General features: G+C 48.2%; 1 protein-coding gene across 1 annotated transcript; it reads left to right on the forward strand.

The window, feature by feature from the left end:
* Positions 1-7,779: 7,779 nt before the first annotated feature.
* PPP1R35 (protein phosphatase 1 regulatory subunit 35) lies at positions 7,780-15,803 on the forward strand. Its single transcript, XM_080979958.1, has 5 exons — positions 7,780-7,939; positions 10,872-11,089; positions 11,769-12,195; positions 12,853-12,983; positions 15,482-15,803. The coding sequence occupies exons 2-5, from the start codon at positions 10,886-10,888 to the stop codon at positions 15,653-15,655; spliced, it is 936 nt and encodes a 311-aa protein (XP_080836084.1). The 5' UTR covers positions 7,780-7,939; positions 10,872-10,885; the 3' UTR covers positions 15,656-15,803.
* Positions 15,804-15,837: the final 34 nt, after the last annotated feature.

Genomic DNA, 15,837 nt, shown 5'->3' on the forward strand with positions numbered 1-15,837 from the left:
CTTGATTCAAAATGGCAGCCGGCCAAAATACAGGAAAACCGCCGTTCCAAAATATAGAGAAAACTGGATCCAATTTGTTTTGTTGGGCCATTATGTGAGCCTTAATCCCGATTTCCTGTGTGGGGTGTTCACACACAATCCCGTTCACCTCACCAGATATCCAGGAGTGTTACGAGAGAGCGAGAAAAAACTTTTCTCTATGCACTGAACACATTTCCTTCTCACTTCCTGAACAGCAAAAACCCCACACCAGTTTCTTTTTTTAAAAAATGAATTTATTTAATCCACTTTAACGGCACACGCTAAAAGTTTCTGGCGTGCGCTCAGACCCCTGGCGCAAAATGCGGCCTTCCTATACAGTATCTCCGTCTCCCTGTAAACTGAATAATGGTGAATTATCCAGCCCGTTGGCCAACAACCTCCTTCAGAGACCCCTCTCTGCCCCACAGAACTTGTCGGGGGAAAATCCAGCCATTATGGAAGGTCAGCAGCCAGAAAAACTGTGGCCGGCTTGGCGGCACTTTGCTCTCCTCCCCGTTGCCCCTTGGGTTATCTGGCCTGGCCAGCTGCAATCAGCCTCCTGTGGGTCAGCCGTGGGTCAAGAAACAGAAGGGGCACTGCTAGCCTACGAAGACCAGAAACAAGCCATTTTTTGGGGGGAGAGATATCGCAATTGTTTCATGGGAACCACAGGCGATTTAAAATAGCCAGCGGGGCGCTTCCTGCTAGAAAAAGGCACCGATTTTAAAGAATTGTAGGGTTGGGAGGGACCCTCAAAGGTCATCCAGCCCAACCCTCCTCTTGCAATGGCAGGAACCTTTTACCCAATATGTTTCTCGAACCCAGGGCCCTCAGATTATTAAGAGCCAAAAGCAAAAGTTTTCAGAGATTTGTTGGCTTAGAACAGGCTTCGCCAACCCGGCGCCACCCCAGAGGCTTCGTACTACAACTCCCAACAGAGGGGCGCCGGGTTGGCGAAGCCTGGATTAGAAAGAGGGTCGCATGACTCTGGAGACCGGATTTCTGAAAACCCCCTTAGGAAGTGGACTGGGGGTGCTGCTGCAATGATTTGCTCTGTGAAGGCAAAAGGGGTGCCGGGTTCTGGATTCGAGTCCTACGTAAGTTGCAGGATGCCTGTTTTAAGAAGACATGTGGGGAAAAGGAGGAGTGCGGGTGGGTTTTTAGGCAGTTTTTAGAGGACGCAGAGTCTGATTTCGATCAGATTATCTAGAATAGACCCCCGTCTTCTTCTTCCTCACCCCCCAAGAGGGGCGGACGGGGGGTGGGGTGTCCGCACTGACTTTCAGCAGCCCATTCTCTCTCCCCCCTCGCACCCGGATCCATTTCCCTGCTCTCGAGGGTCTTAAATATCATCCCGGAGAAAAGATAAATGGAGATATTAAAAACACGTAGGGATGCTCGACAGATGAAGACCATCTGGGCCGGTGTGTTTTTGGGGGGTGGGCAAACGCCCCCCTCCTCTCCATCCGGGATCCATTTCTCTTTCCTGCCCCCAACAAACCACCCCACACTTTCCCATCCCATCACGAGGCCTCTTTCCGCCCCCCAAAAAAACCTCGCACGCAAAGGGGTCCGCTATCGGTGCCCTTAAATCTTAATTGGGGGGGGGGGTCTCCTTCCTCTTTTATCTCATGTCAGGAAGCGGGGTGGAGGTCCAGTATCCCCTCCAAGTCCGGATGCGGGGTAGAAATTTATCGGGGTGATGTGGGGCAGAGTGGGGAGTGAGGCCAGCCTAATTCGAAACAGGCTATGTTTTTATGGAGCGCTCAAAACTAGCCAGTCGGAGACCGCCGTCTCCCCCCACCCTAAAAAACACTCAACCCCCCCCCCCACCTCCGCCTTTCCTGGACATTGCTGTCTGGAATCAATTTGTGCCTCGAGTTATGAGGCCTACCCCGGTTTTCCCAGCGAAAGAGGCCTTAAAGGAAAATGGGGGGGATCTGAACAAACGGCAACCCCCCCCCAATCTCCCCATTTGTGTGGGTGCCACTGGGTTGCTAGGCGCTGGACGGCACAGAAACTGACTCGGTAGAGCGCGAGGCTGAAGGTGGTGGGTTCGAGTCCCACGTCGGGCCAAAGATTCCTGGCTTGCAGCGGGTTGGAATGGATGACCATCGGGGGTCCCGTTCCAACTCGACAGTCCTGTGATGCCAGGAGCTCGGATGGTGGTGGAATCCCCTTCGCTGGAGGTTTTAAATTTATTTAACATAATTATTACAAAATACAAGCAAAATACTGCAAAGACATACATATGTATTTCAGATAAGGACACACATATAAAAAAGAACAGAAAAGAAGAAAGGAGAAAAAGAAGAAGAAAAATTGGAAGAATTTCTTCAAAATTTATTCTACAAATATCTCAAGTCCGTCGCATGGATCACAGGGGCTAGGCAAAAATCGTGGCTAAAGAACCGCCGGCAGGGGGCCACCCAACCTCTCCAACAAAGGAGAGCCCGCCAGCTTCCAGGGGGGTCTCAAACGGCTCTTAACCCCCAGAAATTTCTTCCTGATGTGGAGTCCGAATCTTCTTTCTTGTAACTTGAAGCCATGGGTTCGAGTCCTGCTCTCCGGAGTAGCAGAAGAGACAAGTCCATCAACCCTTGCTGGCCAAGCAGGTGCCCCTACGAAGACTGGAAGCAAAACCCAAGCGCAAGGGCAGCCTTCTCCCTACTTGTGATTGGAAAGGGCAAAAAGAGACCTTCGCACGGCGCCTAGTTAGACTGTGGAACTCCCTCCCACAGCAGGCAGCCGATGGACATCAATTTGGATGGCTAGGCTATTGTTGTTGTTTAGTCATTTAGTCGTGTCCGCCTCTTCGTGGCCCCCTGGACCAGAGCACGCCAGGCCCTCCTGTCTTCCACTGCCTCCCGCAGTTTGGTCAAACTCATGCTGGTAGCTTCGAGAACACTGTCCCACCATCTCGTCCTCCGTCGTCCCCTTCTCCTTGCGCCCTCCATCTTTTCCAACATCAGGGTCTTTTCCAGGGAGTCTTCTCTTCTCATGAGGTGGCCAAAGTCTTGGAGCCTCAGCTTCAGGATCTGTCCTTCCAGTGAGCACTCAGGGCTGATTTCCTTCAGGTTTGATCTTCTTGCAGTCCATGGGACTCTCCAGAGTCTCCTCCAGCACCAGAATTCAAAAGCATCCATTCTTCGGCGATCAGCCTTCTTTGTGGTCCAGCTCTCACTTCCATACATCACTACTGGGAAAACCATGGCTTTAACTATACGGACCTTTGTTGGCAAGGTGATCGTTGCTTTTTAAGATGCTGTCTAGGTTTGTCATTGCTTTTCTCCCAAGAAGCAGGCGTCTTTTAATTTCATGGCTGCTGTCACCATCTGCAGTGATCATGGAGCCCAAGAAAGACAAATTTATGGGCTATCGATGGCTACACACCACAGCTGCTGTATACTACTACAACAACAACAATTAATAATTGTATTATTTATCTCTCACCCATCTGGCTGGGTTTCCCCAACCACTCTGGGTGGCTTACAGAATATATGAAGCATAAAGAAGCATCAAACCAAACCTCCAGCATCAGTATACCTTTGAACACTAGTTACTGGAAATCACAAGTGTTGCTCTCGCACTCAGGTCCCAATTTTAGGATTTCCCGTCATGCGCATCTGGTCGGCCACTCTGGACAAGATGGAGCCCCTTGGACCGGATCCAGCAGCCCAGGTTCTTATTCTCATTACCATTTAGCTTTCCTAATAATAATAATAATAATAATAATAATAATAATAATAATATTGGATTAGAAACGCCATCTTCCCAAGAAGCATTGCCATTTAAACCGCAAGTGCGGAGAAGGAACGCCAACAAAGAAAAGCGAAGGTGTAACCAGCCCTCTGCTTGATGGTTTTCCTCGTCTGCTAATTAATCTATGCAAATCTGTCGCAGGAAAATCTTGTTATTGCTTCGTATCGCTGGAACCACACATCACATTTCTTACCCGGGAGGCGGGTTATTGCTTTGTTTCCTTTTTGCTCCTGTTTTTATTACGTATTCTGCGTTTTTCTCTCGTATTTTTTACGCTGTGAGAACTTGGGCGGTATGCAAATTTAATAAATAACAACAATAATTGCAGGGGGTTGGAATAGATGACCGCTGGGGGTCTCGTCTAACTCTGCAAATCTACGATTCTATGAAATATCCCAGCATATTCTAGTCTTTGCTCCTCCTGCTCTGAAAAAGGCCCAGAACTCCGCTTCCTCGAATTCAACCCTATGAACGTTTATGGGAAATAAACCCCATAGGAATAAATTGAGAAAAGATGGTTAGGATGAGACTGCAGGGATTTCAGCTCGGGGACAGAATTACCTGGATTTTTTGGCAAGCTCTGGAGAGTCCTGTCGCCCTTCCGCAGGGGACCCAGGAGTCCGGCCCTTAAGACAGGAGACATAACACATACGCTCGACTAAAAACAGAGTTTTCTATCTCGGCTGCTAGCCAAAACAGGGGAAGCCCTGCGCTATCATTTCTGACAGTCAGCAAAATCTATTATTTGGCTGCTTCCATTATATATCTCCCCTGCAGACCTCTCCCGTTCCCATCCACCCAGCGCTCAGGAAATTCCTGCACCCGCTGCCAGGCATTCATCCGCGGCGAGTTATTGTTCTGCCACCAACTGCAGCGGAAACCTTTATCACAGAGGAGAGGGCAGATCTATCCGTGTGCAAAAAAAAGGGATTTTTTTCCAGAGGCTCTTCGGACAAAGACTCAGCGCCGCTCGCCGCCGCTCACTGGATCTCCCCGCCTCCTGCGGCTGCGCCCATTTCACAGATGAAGGGGCCTGAAAACTGAGTCTGGCCGGCAGAGGGAACTCCAAGGCTTCAGTCGCAAGCAGTGCTTTGCCAGGGTCCTTGACTCAATGGGCATTGGCTGCATCTGCCAGCGGTTCTTCAGATCCCAGTCCCTGTGGAAGATGGGAGTTGTAGTCCATCACCCTCTGTGGGTTCAAATTTGAGAAAGCTTCCCTTGTGAGGACACGGTAGTATTTTTCAAGGGCACCTTTTTCTAACCCGGCCCTGGCCAATCTGGGGAGCTTCCTTTTTTAAAAATAATAATAATAATTTTTATTGATTTTAACATATAAATTATAAAATGTACCACAAAACTTATCACTTATACAATCTTTTTGGACTTACATCAGCACCTCTGATGATCCACCGTTTTAACCACTTCTTATGCATTTCTTAACTTTATATTACCTTTAAATATCTTAACTAACCATCCCCCTTCTCCATTTTTGCAATTCTTCCAATAATACTCCTCACAAAACTTCTTGCAAACCTACAAACGTCATCTGATCTTCACAAATACTTTTCAAATAGTCCGTAAATTTACTCCAGTCTTCCGTGAATTTCTGGTCCCGCCAGTTTCGAATCCTTCCTGTTAGTTTATCTAGTTCTGCATAGTCCATTAACTTCATCCTCCATTCTTCAATCATCGGTAGTTCTTCTTGCTTCCATTTTTGGGCCAATAATATTCTTGCGGCTGTTATTGCATATAAAAAGAGCTTACATCCCTTTCTATTTATATCACTCCCAACAATGCCTAGTAAAAATGCTTCTGGTTTCTTTATAAATGTATATTTCAACATTTTTTTCATCTCGTTATATATCATTTCCCAGAAGCATTTCACCTTTTTGCATTCCCACCACATGTGATAAAATGTTCCCTCTTTTTCTTTACATTTCCAACATTTATTACTAATTTTATACATTTTCACTAACTTGACAGGTGTTTTATACGATCTATAAATCATTTTCATCACATTTTCTTTTAGGGCATTGCATGCAGTAAATTTTAAACCTCCTTTCCATAATTTCACCCAATCACTCAGCTGTATATTATACCCAAAATCTTTGGCCCAGTGAATCATAACCGACTTAACCTCCTCGTCCTTCAAATGCCAATCTGGGGGGCTTCCAGGTGTGTCAGACTACAACTCCCATCAGCCCCTGAAAAGCACTGATGGGAGTTGTAGTCCAACGCACCTGGAGGGCAGCAGGCTGGCGAATCTTGTACCAGGCAATAAATTGGCAATAAATTTCCTCATGTCATAGCTAAAAGCACAAACCCCTCTTGAGTTTTGTTTTGTTTTGTTTTTCCGGGGCCGGGGAGATTAAAAGGCAACTGGTTTTCCACCGAGAGCCTTATTACAGTTCTTTATTTTTTTCTTTTTAAATTTTTATTGATACAGCAAAAAAGAAAAAAAGAAAAAACACAAATACCAAATTACACACAGGAATAAGCATAGACACATAATTTTCTTAACAAACGATAAAACATATATTGGTCTTAAGACTAAAGACCCAACCTCCCGTCTATTCCATGTTTCGATTTCGTATTACTTATTGCCAATACACACTTTTATCATAATTAAACTTTTTCTTAATATATCTAATTTCTTATATCTACCTTGCAACTATTACCGAAGTTCCTCGAATGCTGAAACAGAATTTAAACTACTATATCTATTTTTCAAATATTCTTTGAAAACCTCCTGTTATGCACTGAGTTGAATAGGATCCAAACTGCAGCAGTCTGATTGGTCCTAGAACAATAGGATTCAGAATGCAGCAGTCTGATTGGTCCTAGAACAATGCAGCAGTATGATTGGTTGGCAGGAACCACCCAATCATGCTCCAGATAGAAGTGAATCCACAACCTGATTGGCTTACAGTAGAATTCCAGAATTAGCCAATCATGTGCAGCCCATTGTGTAAATAATGTATATAAAGCAGATTCTTTGAGGGGACTTTCATTCATTCCTCCTTACCACTATGAGCTGAATAAAGAGCATGAAATCACTTTGCGACTCTGAGTATATTTCACCTCCCATTTTGAAACAAATTCCGGTTTTGATTTATTCTTTGTTTTTTCTTATTACAGCCTTATTACAGTTATTACGCTGCATATAATATATGGCACATATATAAAATCTCACTACAAACGTTCTTGAATAAGGAATGGTTCATATGCGGCAAGGTTCAAATATATGCAGGGGTGTCTTTAAATCTTGCTGGGCATGTTCCCACTGACCTCAGTGGTACCTCTGGAAAAAGATGGGGGGGAGGAAATCAACATTTTTTAAAATAAAAAAACCACTTTCTGATTTGGATATGGCAGCCTAAAGTCGAATTGGTTTGGTAGGGAGTGGTAAGTGTCGGGTTCCTGATTGCTTTTAAAATAAACCTACTGCAGATTTAATTAAAAATAATAATAATAATAAAAAATTATTAGAACCACTGAATCATAGAACTTAAAAGTTGCAGTGGATTCAAGTGGACACCTAGAACAGTTTCCTGAGCCTCCTGCAATTATTATTAATAATTACTTTTATAATAATAGCTATGAATATTATTAATTATTTGTTATTTATTATTATTAGTATCTATGCCGAGAGCTGGTTTCGAACCGGCGGAGAAGTGTCTTTTTGGGCCGCCATCTTGCATTCAGAAAGAACCTGATGCGCAGGCGCAGCTTCCGCACCACCCTAATTAACCCAGAAGGCCGCCCTTGCCTCCCTCCCTCCCTTTCCCGCCGCTCATTCTCTAGATAGAGCGCTCCCAGCTCGGCCGCCATCTTCGATTCACAACGAGGCTACGCCCCAGCCCCGCCCCTCTGAGGTTACGCTTGCAAAGCCTCCGACCTTTCCTTAGAGGGCGCGAATGTTACGCCGCGGGAATTGCCGGACTGGGACTTGCTGCGCCGCGCGACTCTATGGCTCTCCATGGCTTTAGATAGGGCGTTTTCAGGACAGGCGCCATCTTGGACCGAAAACGAGGCTGCTCGCTTCCTTTTGCACCGCCCGCTTCAACCGTCCCCAGATTCTTCCCAGCCGGAGGCAAAGAGTGGAGTTTAGACGAGGGAGAAGCCGAGAAGTGGAGGGGCTTGGAGATAAAAGGGGGTAAGGGGCCGGGTTGGAAACTGGGGGGTGGGGGGAGGAAGGTGTGCAATGTGCAATTTGGGCTTTGCAGAAAATGTGCAAAGGCGGGGGGTTGCAAACTGGGATCCTGCAAAATACTCCCCCCCTAAAACATCAAAAGATCCCTGCGGCATCCGGATTCGACCCAGGGCCGGACTAAGACTTTTGCAAGCACCGCAAAAATTTATGCTGTGAGGCTCCCCGCCCCCTCCTAATATGTAATTCAAAATAAAAACAAAACAAAACGCTAAACTTTCGCATGATGAATTCTGCATATAAGTTAAATAAGCAGGGAGACAATATACAGCCTTGTCGTACTCCTTTCCCAATTTTGAACCAATCAGTTGTTCCATATCCAGTTCTAACTGTAGCTTCTTGTCCCACATCCTGCAAAATAAAAGGTAAAGGGACCCCTGACCATTAGGTCCAGTCGTGGCCGACTCTGGGGTTGCGACATTCATCTCGCTTTATTGGCCGAGGGAGCCGGCGTACAGCTGGTCATGTGGCCAGCAGGACGAAGTCATTCTGGCGAACCAGAGCAGCGCACGGAAACGCCGTTTACCTTCCCGCCGGAGCGGTACCTATTTATCTACTTGCACTTTTTGGAGTGCTTTCGAACTGCTAGGTGGGCAGGAGCAGGGACCGAGCAACGGGAGATCACCCTGTCGTGGGGATTCGAACCGCCAACCCTCTGATTGGCAAGTCCTAGGCTCTGTGGTTCAACCCACAGCGCCACCCGCGTCCCCTCCTGCAAAATACTCCCCCCGTAAAACATCAAAAGATCCCTGTGGCAGCTGGATTCGACCCAGGGCCGGACTAAGACATTTGCAAGCACCTGGGAAAATTATGCTGTGAGGCTCCCTGCCCCTACCAATATGTAATTCAAAATAAAAACAAAACAAAACACTAAACTAAACACTGTTTTCCAAAATGGCCCAAGGCTTACATGTATGCTGAAACGGGCATGCATGGATGTCACGCGCAAAGCCGGGTTGGATCTGATTTCTTCGCATTATTTCGATTTAATGTTAGGACACCGTCCACCCCACCCCCCTCCGGTTTAGGTGGGGATAAGGAATAAAAAGAGAGCAGAAAAATGGGTGTAGAGTGGAGGGTTAGGAAGTCTTAATGAAGTTCTGGTTTTTCCCTTGATGAATACTGGGATGCAGTCCCAATATCAAATTCATAAAAATAAAATCCCATTTTTCTCATGTCCCTGCTTTTCTGGTGCCCTAAACAAGCAGCAGTCGCTGCCAGGTGGGCGGGGTAGAAATAATAAATTATTATTATTTATTATGGCAGTGAATTCCACAACTATCCATGAGGATTTGTTGTTGTTGTCATTTAGTCGTGTCCGACTCTTCGTGACCCCCTGGACCAGAGCACGCCAGCTCTCCTGTCTTCCACTGCCTCCCGCAGTTTGGTCAAACTCATGTTGGTAGCTTCAAGAACACTGTCCCACCATCTCATCCTCTGCCTTCATCCCCTTCTCCTTGTGCCCTCCATCTTTCCCAACATCAGGATCTTTTCCAGGGAGTCTTCTCTTCTCATGAGGTGGCCAAAGTCTTGGAGCCTCAGCTTCAGGATCTGTCCTTCCGGTGAGCACTCAGGGCTGATTTCCTTCAGAATGGAGAGGTTGTATCTTCTTGCAGTCCATGGGACTCTCAAGAGTCTCCTCCAGCACCAGAATTCAAAAGCATCCATTCTTCCTCGATCAGCCTTCTTTATGGTCCAGCTCTCACTTCCATACATCACTGCTGGGAAAACCAGAGCTTTTACTATACGGACCTTTGTTGGCAAGGTGATGTCTCTGCTTTTCAAGATGCTGTCTAGGTTTGTCATTGCTTTTCTCCCAGGAAGCAGGCGTCTTTTAATTTCGTGGCTGCTGTCACCATCTGCAGTGATCATGGAGCCAAAGAAAGTAAAATCTCTCACTGCCTCCATTTCTTCCCCTTCTATTTGCCAGGAGGTGATGGGCCCAGTGGCCATGATCTTCGTTTTTTTGATGTTGAGCTTCAGACCATATTTGGCGCTCTCCTCTTTCACCCTCAATAAAAGGTTCTTTAATTCCTCTTCATTTCCTGCTATCAAGGTTGTGTCATCTGCATATCTGAGGTTGTTGATATTTCTTCTGGCGATCTTAATTCCGGCTTGGGATTCATCCAGCCCAGCCTTTCGCATGATGAATTCTGCATATAAGTTAAATAAGCAGGGAGACAATATACAGCCTTGCCGTACTCCTTTCCCAATTTTGAACCAATCAGTTGTTCCATATCCAGTTCTAACTGTAGCTTCTTGTCCCACATAGAGATTTCTCAGGAGACAGATGAGGTGATCAGGCACTCCCATTTCTTTAAGAGCTTGCCATAGTTTGCTGTGGTCGACACAGTCAAAGGCTTTTGCATAGTCAATGAAGCAGAAGTAGATGTCTTCCTGGTACTCTCTCGCTTTCTCCATAATCCAGCGCATGTTTGCAATGCGCTGAGGATGGGCTCCCTCCAATAAAAACAGGGCTTAGTTAGGACAGCCTGGTGAAATCCAGATGTTTTGGACTACAACTCCCATCAGCCCCAGAAGCTAGTGCAAAACAAGTGGTGAGCACCAGGCTATGACTGTCTGCTCAGAGCAGACGTTTGGAAACAGCGCCCTCTGCTGGTGGATGACTGGAAGTTTGCACTGCTGCTGCTTACATATTGCATCAGTGGCTCCCAGAGTGGGCAGCAGTGCCCCCTAGGGGCCGGTGGGATTAATTGTGTTTTGAATGTCATTGCGTTACTTCTCTCCCTTAGCTGTTCTGCATAATGTTTTTTTATAGGGTGGGGAGTTTATCGAACAAAGGGGCAGTAGAGTCGGCCCCACCTGGCCTCAAAAATTGGAAACCACTGGTTTGAATACTCTTTTCTCTTATCTACAGGTTGCATTCGTCCCATGATGGCTGCTGCCCCCACTCTCACCTGCAGCGACGACAGAGACAGCCTCCCTTGCGCTGCACCCGTGCCCCTCCCACCCCCGACTCCCCAAGGCTTGGTCCCCGAGCCTGAGATGGTGCTCACCCCCGAGCGAGCCTGTGTGAGGAGGCCGGGGGGCGGGATCCTTCGGCGACCCCAGCAGGGGAAAGCACACCGTAGACAGGTGAGTGGGAGCTGGGAGCATGAGGAGGAAAGTGGAGAGGAGGTGGTTTGAAACTACCAAATCCGTCGCCAGATTTCCCATTAATTGGGAAATCTATGCAGGAAGTAGGGACGCGGGTGGCGCTGTGGGTTAAATCACAGAGCCCAGGGCTTGCCAATTAGAAGGTCGGCGGTTTGAATCCCCGCAACGGGGTGAGCTCCCGTTGCTCGGTCCCTGCTCCTGCCAACCTAGCAGTTCAAAAGCACACCAGTGCAAGTAGATAAATAGGTACCACTCCGGTGGGAAGGTCAACGGCGTTTCCGTGCGCTGTTCTGGTTCGCCAGAAGCGGCTTAGTCCTGCTGGCCACATGACCCGGAAGCTGTACACCGGCTCCCTCGGCCAGTAAAGCGAGATGAGCGCCGCAACCCCAGAGTCGGCCGCGACTGGACCTAATGGTCAGGGGTCCCGTTACCTTTATGCAGGAAGGCACAGAGGTAGGACTTGCCCACACCCTCTCCAGAGGGGAAGGGATGTAGTTCAGTGGAAGATTAGGCCCCAAATGGACTTTGGACATGCCTGGTCTTAGGGACTTGTTCCTGGATTTCCTCCTGAGCCTTTTCTTCTGCGGAAGATGTTTCTCATTTTAGCAAGTTGTTCACAATTCACCTCTTCTTCCCCATCTCGACTGTCCATTTCCAGGTTCGTTTCAGGCTGGGATCCAAATCCGATGACATCGGGCCGGTCCCCTCAGATGCCCCGCAGCCTGGAACGGAGGTTGCCGTTCCTGCGAGGCGGGGATCCCGGTCGGACGATGTCCGGATGGTCAGCCTCAACCCCCCCAAGCCCAGAGTGGAGGTGGTCCACAGCAGTGCAGGAGAATCTCCCATCACCATCACGCTGGCGAGAGAGCCCTCCCTGAGTCCGGCAGGGGAGGAGGAGGAGACAGAAGAGGGATCGTGTCCGCCCCACAACCTGCTGGCCGGCCCCGTTCCCCACAGCACTCTTGCTCTGGTGGCAGAAGTGCGCGCCGTGCGGGAGCAGGGCTTTAACGCCCGGCAGGCGGCTGAACAACTGGTGCAGCGCTCTTTTGTTGCTCGCTGCGCTGTGGAAGCCCGGGCTGGCGAGGGTGAGTATCGGGAGATGAGCGTTGGGAGGTAAAAAGAAAGCCCTTCTTTGGGCAGCGCGTGGTTAACCTATGGAACTCTCTGCCTCAGGAGGGTTATCAATGGTCGCTGGCCAGGATTGCCTCCACATCTGGAGGAAGCAAGGCGGCTTAATCCCAGCTGCATAAATAGCCTCGGTCCAGTAGACCTGAAGGAGCGTCTCCACCCCAATCGTTCAGCCCGGACACTGAGGTCCAGCACCGAGGGCCTTCTGACGGTTCCCTCATTGCGAGAAGCAAAGCTACAGGGAACCAGGCAGAGGGCCTTCTCGGTGGTGGCGCCCGTCCTTCGGATGTCAAGGAAATAAACAACTATCCGACTTTTAGAAGACATGTGAAGGCAGCCCTGTTTAGGGAAGTTTATAATGTGTGACATTTTGATGTGTTTTTCATCTTTGTTGGAAGCCGCCCAGAGTGGCTGGCGAAACCCAGCCAGATGGGCGGGGTACAAATAATAAATTTATTATTACCTGTCCTTAGTCTTCGAACATTCAGCTCCAGTGGATGGCCGAGGTTTGAGTGCGACGAGAGGCATGAGAACTTCTCTCTCCATCCATTTTCTCCACGCAATTCCCTGTTTTATAAACTCCTCGGCCTTTTCTCCCAACACACCTTTCGCAGGTATGAACATCCGTCGGGAGCAACAACTCTATCAAGGCCTCGTCAGCCTGGAAGTGCCAGAAGTTGAATTGCTCAGCTCAGCCGTGCAGGAGAAACTCGCCCTTGTCCGGACCCGTCCTGAACCCAGGAAGGTGAGCAGGGAAGGGGGGGCGGCATTGAGGATTCCCCAGAGCTGGAGGAGATGGGTGACTTTATTTTTTTTTAAATCATTTTTATTGATTCTACAATAAAAAACATCCCATTAATATATCCAATCATAATACTCCAATTAAAATTAAAAAAAAAAAACTAAAATAAAAAAAGACAATTTTCTAGTCCAAATTATAATTATTAATTTTTTGGAACTCCCCACAGTCTGGATCTCTGAAGCATATCTCCACATCTCAGTCCTGCCTCTCCTTGTTGCTTCCATATTTTACACTAATAAAATAATAATAATAATAATAATAATAATAATAATAATAATAATAATTTATTATTTATACCCCGCCCATCTGGCTGAGTTTCCCCAGCCACTCTGGGCGGCTCCCAATCAAGTGTTAAAAACAATACAGCGTTAAATATTAAAAACTTCCCTGAACAGGGCTGCCTTCAGATGTCTTTTAAAGAGAAGATAGCTGCTTATTTCTTTCACATCTGGTGGGAGGGCGTTCCACAGGGCGGGCGCCACCACCGAGAAGGCCCTGTGCCAGGTTCCCTGTAACCTCACTTCTCGCAACCAGGGAACCGCCAGGAGGCCCTCGGAGTTGGATCTCTGTGTCCGGGCAGAACGATGGGGGTGGAGACACTCCTTCAGGTATCCTGGGCCTTTGGGGCCGTTTAGGGCTTTCAAGGTCAGCACCAACACTTTGAATTGTGCTCGGAAACGTCCTGGGAGCCAATGGAGGTCTCTCAGGACCGGTGTTATGTGGTCCCAGTCACCAGTCTAGATTAATTGCAGTTTCCGAGTCACCTTCAAAGGTAGCCCCACGTAGAGCGTGTTGCAGTAGTCCAAGCGGGAGCTAACCAGAGCATGCACCACTCTGGCCAGACAGTCTGCAGGCAGGGAGGGTCTCATCCTGCGTACCAGATGGAGCTGGTAGACAGCTGCCCTGGACACAGAGTTAACCTGCGCCTCTATGGACAGCGGTGAGTCCAAAATGACTCCCAGGCTGCACACCTGGTCCTTCAGGGGCACAGTTGCCTCATTCAGGACCAGGGAGTCCTCCACACCTGCCCGCCCCCTGTCCCCCCAAAACAGTACTTCTGTCTTGTCAGGATTCAACCTCAATCTGTTAGCCGCCATCCATCCTCCAGACACTATTTTGACGCTTTATAATTCTCCGTCCCTGAGTCTACGATTCTCAATCATGTCCCACATCATATACTTTCATCGAGACAGGTGACTTTAACCCCACCCCCCAAATTTGGAAATAGGTGGGGTGTCAATCAATGGTCCAATGGGTTTACACCAGTGTTATGAGCGTCTCTCCAAACTGAAGGTCCAGCAACGGGGGTGAATGTGCTGAGTGATGTCCTGTGGAGGACGGGAAAGCGCTCCCTTAAGATCATCATCATCATCATCATCATCATCATCATAATTTATTATTTATACCCCACCTATCTGGCTGGGCTTCCCCAGCCACTCTGGGCGGCTTCCAACCAAATATTAAAATACAGTAATACATCAAACATCAAAAGCTTCCCTAAACAGGGCTGCCTTCGGATGTCTTCTAACAGCAAGCACCCTGTTCTCAAGAGTGGCCAACCAGATGACTCTTTTGGAAAACCCACAGGCAGGATTCGAGCGTGAGAGCACTCTTCCCCTCTTGTGGTTTCCTGCAACCGGTGTTCACAAGGTTGACTGCCCTCTGACACTACCGTCAGCTCTCTTCTCCCAGGAATTTGTCTAATCCTCCTAGCGGTGCAGCAATAAGATTGCCAGCACGTTTGCAAAGCTAAGGTTGCAAATGGTTGGCATTCCTGAATTGCAAGGGTTGGACCAGATGTCCCTTGGGGTTCCACAGTTTAATAATAATAATAATTTTTATTTATACCCCGGCCAGAGACGGGCTCAGGGCGGCTAACACCACCAATAAAATAAAATCACAGTAATAGGGGAAAAAGAGAGGGAGAAAAAAAACCCAATTTAAAATACTGGGTTAAAATACAATTTAAAATGCAGCCTCATTTTAATAGTAGCCCATAGATCAAAACTATAAGGGGAGGGAAACATAGGGGTCAAACCGAGTCCAAACCAAAGGCCAGGCGGAACAGCTCCGTCTTGCAGGCCCTGCGGAAAGATGTCAAGTCCCGCAGGGCCCTGGTCTCTTGTGACAGAGCGTTCCACCAAGTCGGGGCCACTACTGAAAAGGCCCTGGCCGTAGTTGAGACCAATCTAACCTCCTTGAGGCTTGGGACCACCAGTGTTATTTGTGGACCTCAAGGTCCTCCGTGGGGCATACCAGGACAGGCGGTCCCATAGGTACGTGGGTCCTAGGCCACATAGGGCTTTAAAGGTCAAAGCCAGCACCTTAAACCTGACCCTGTACTCCACCGGGAGCCAGTGCAGTTGGTAAAGCATTGGATGACATTGTGCTTCATTAAGGACTTTCCCTCCTAAGCAACCGTCCCGTCTCTTCTCTGCTAGGAGCTGGATTGCACAGGCCCCGACCTCCTGGCCTTCTACGACCCAGAGCAGCTGTTCACGGAGAGCCCCTTCCTGGAAGTGGAGGGTCTGCCCCCTCTGAAGCTGCAACCTCGAACTCGGGACCCAGCCACCACTTTCTTCATGTACCGAAAGCTGCGCCAGTGGGAGAGTTAAAGGGCCTTAGGGGATGATGGCCCGTCTGCCCCCCAAAACTGGACTCAAGACTGCTGTGTGGTGCAGGACTATTTATTCAAACGGGACTCCCTTTTGCACCCTTTCCCCACAGTTCGCTTTTCATACATAAAACTTAATTCGAAGCACATGTCCTCTCCAGTCTCCCAGTTATTGATCAACAG

This window comes from Podarcis pityusensis (assembly GCF_964106645.2).
Source record: "Podarcis pityusensis genome assembly, chromosome: 13".
Classification (NCBI taxonomy): Eukaryota; Metazoa; Chordata; class Lepidosauria; order Squamata; family Lacertidae; genus Podarcis; species Podarcis pityusensis.

What these genes read in the sequence shown, in the direction of transcription:
- PPP1R35 (XM_080979958.1), top strand. Translation starts at nt 10,886, where the DNA reads ATGATGGCTGCTGCCCCCACTCTCACCTGCAGCGACGACAGAGACAGC. An exon ending in GGAAAGCACACCGTAGACAG is followed by an intron (nt 11,090 to 11,768) that starts GTGAGTGGGAGC and finishes GTCCATTTCCAG; the next exon opens with GTTCGTTTCAGGCTGGGATC. An exon ending in CCCGTCCTGAACCCAGGAAG is followed by an intron (nt 12,984 to 15,481) that starts GTGAGCAGGGAA and finishes CTTCTCTGCTAG; the next exon opens with GAGCTGGATTGCACAGGCCC.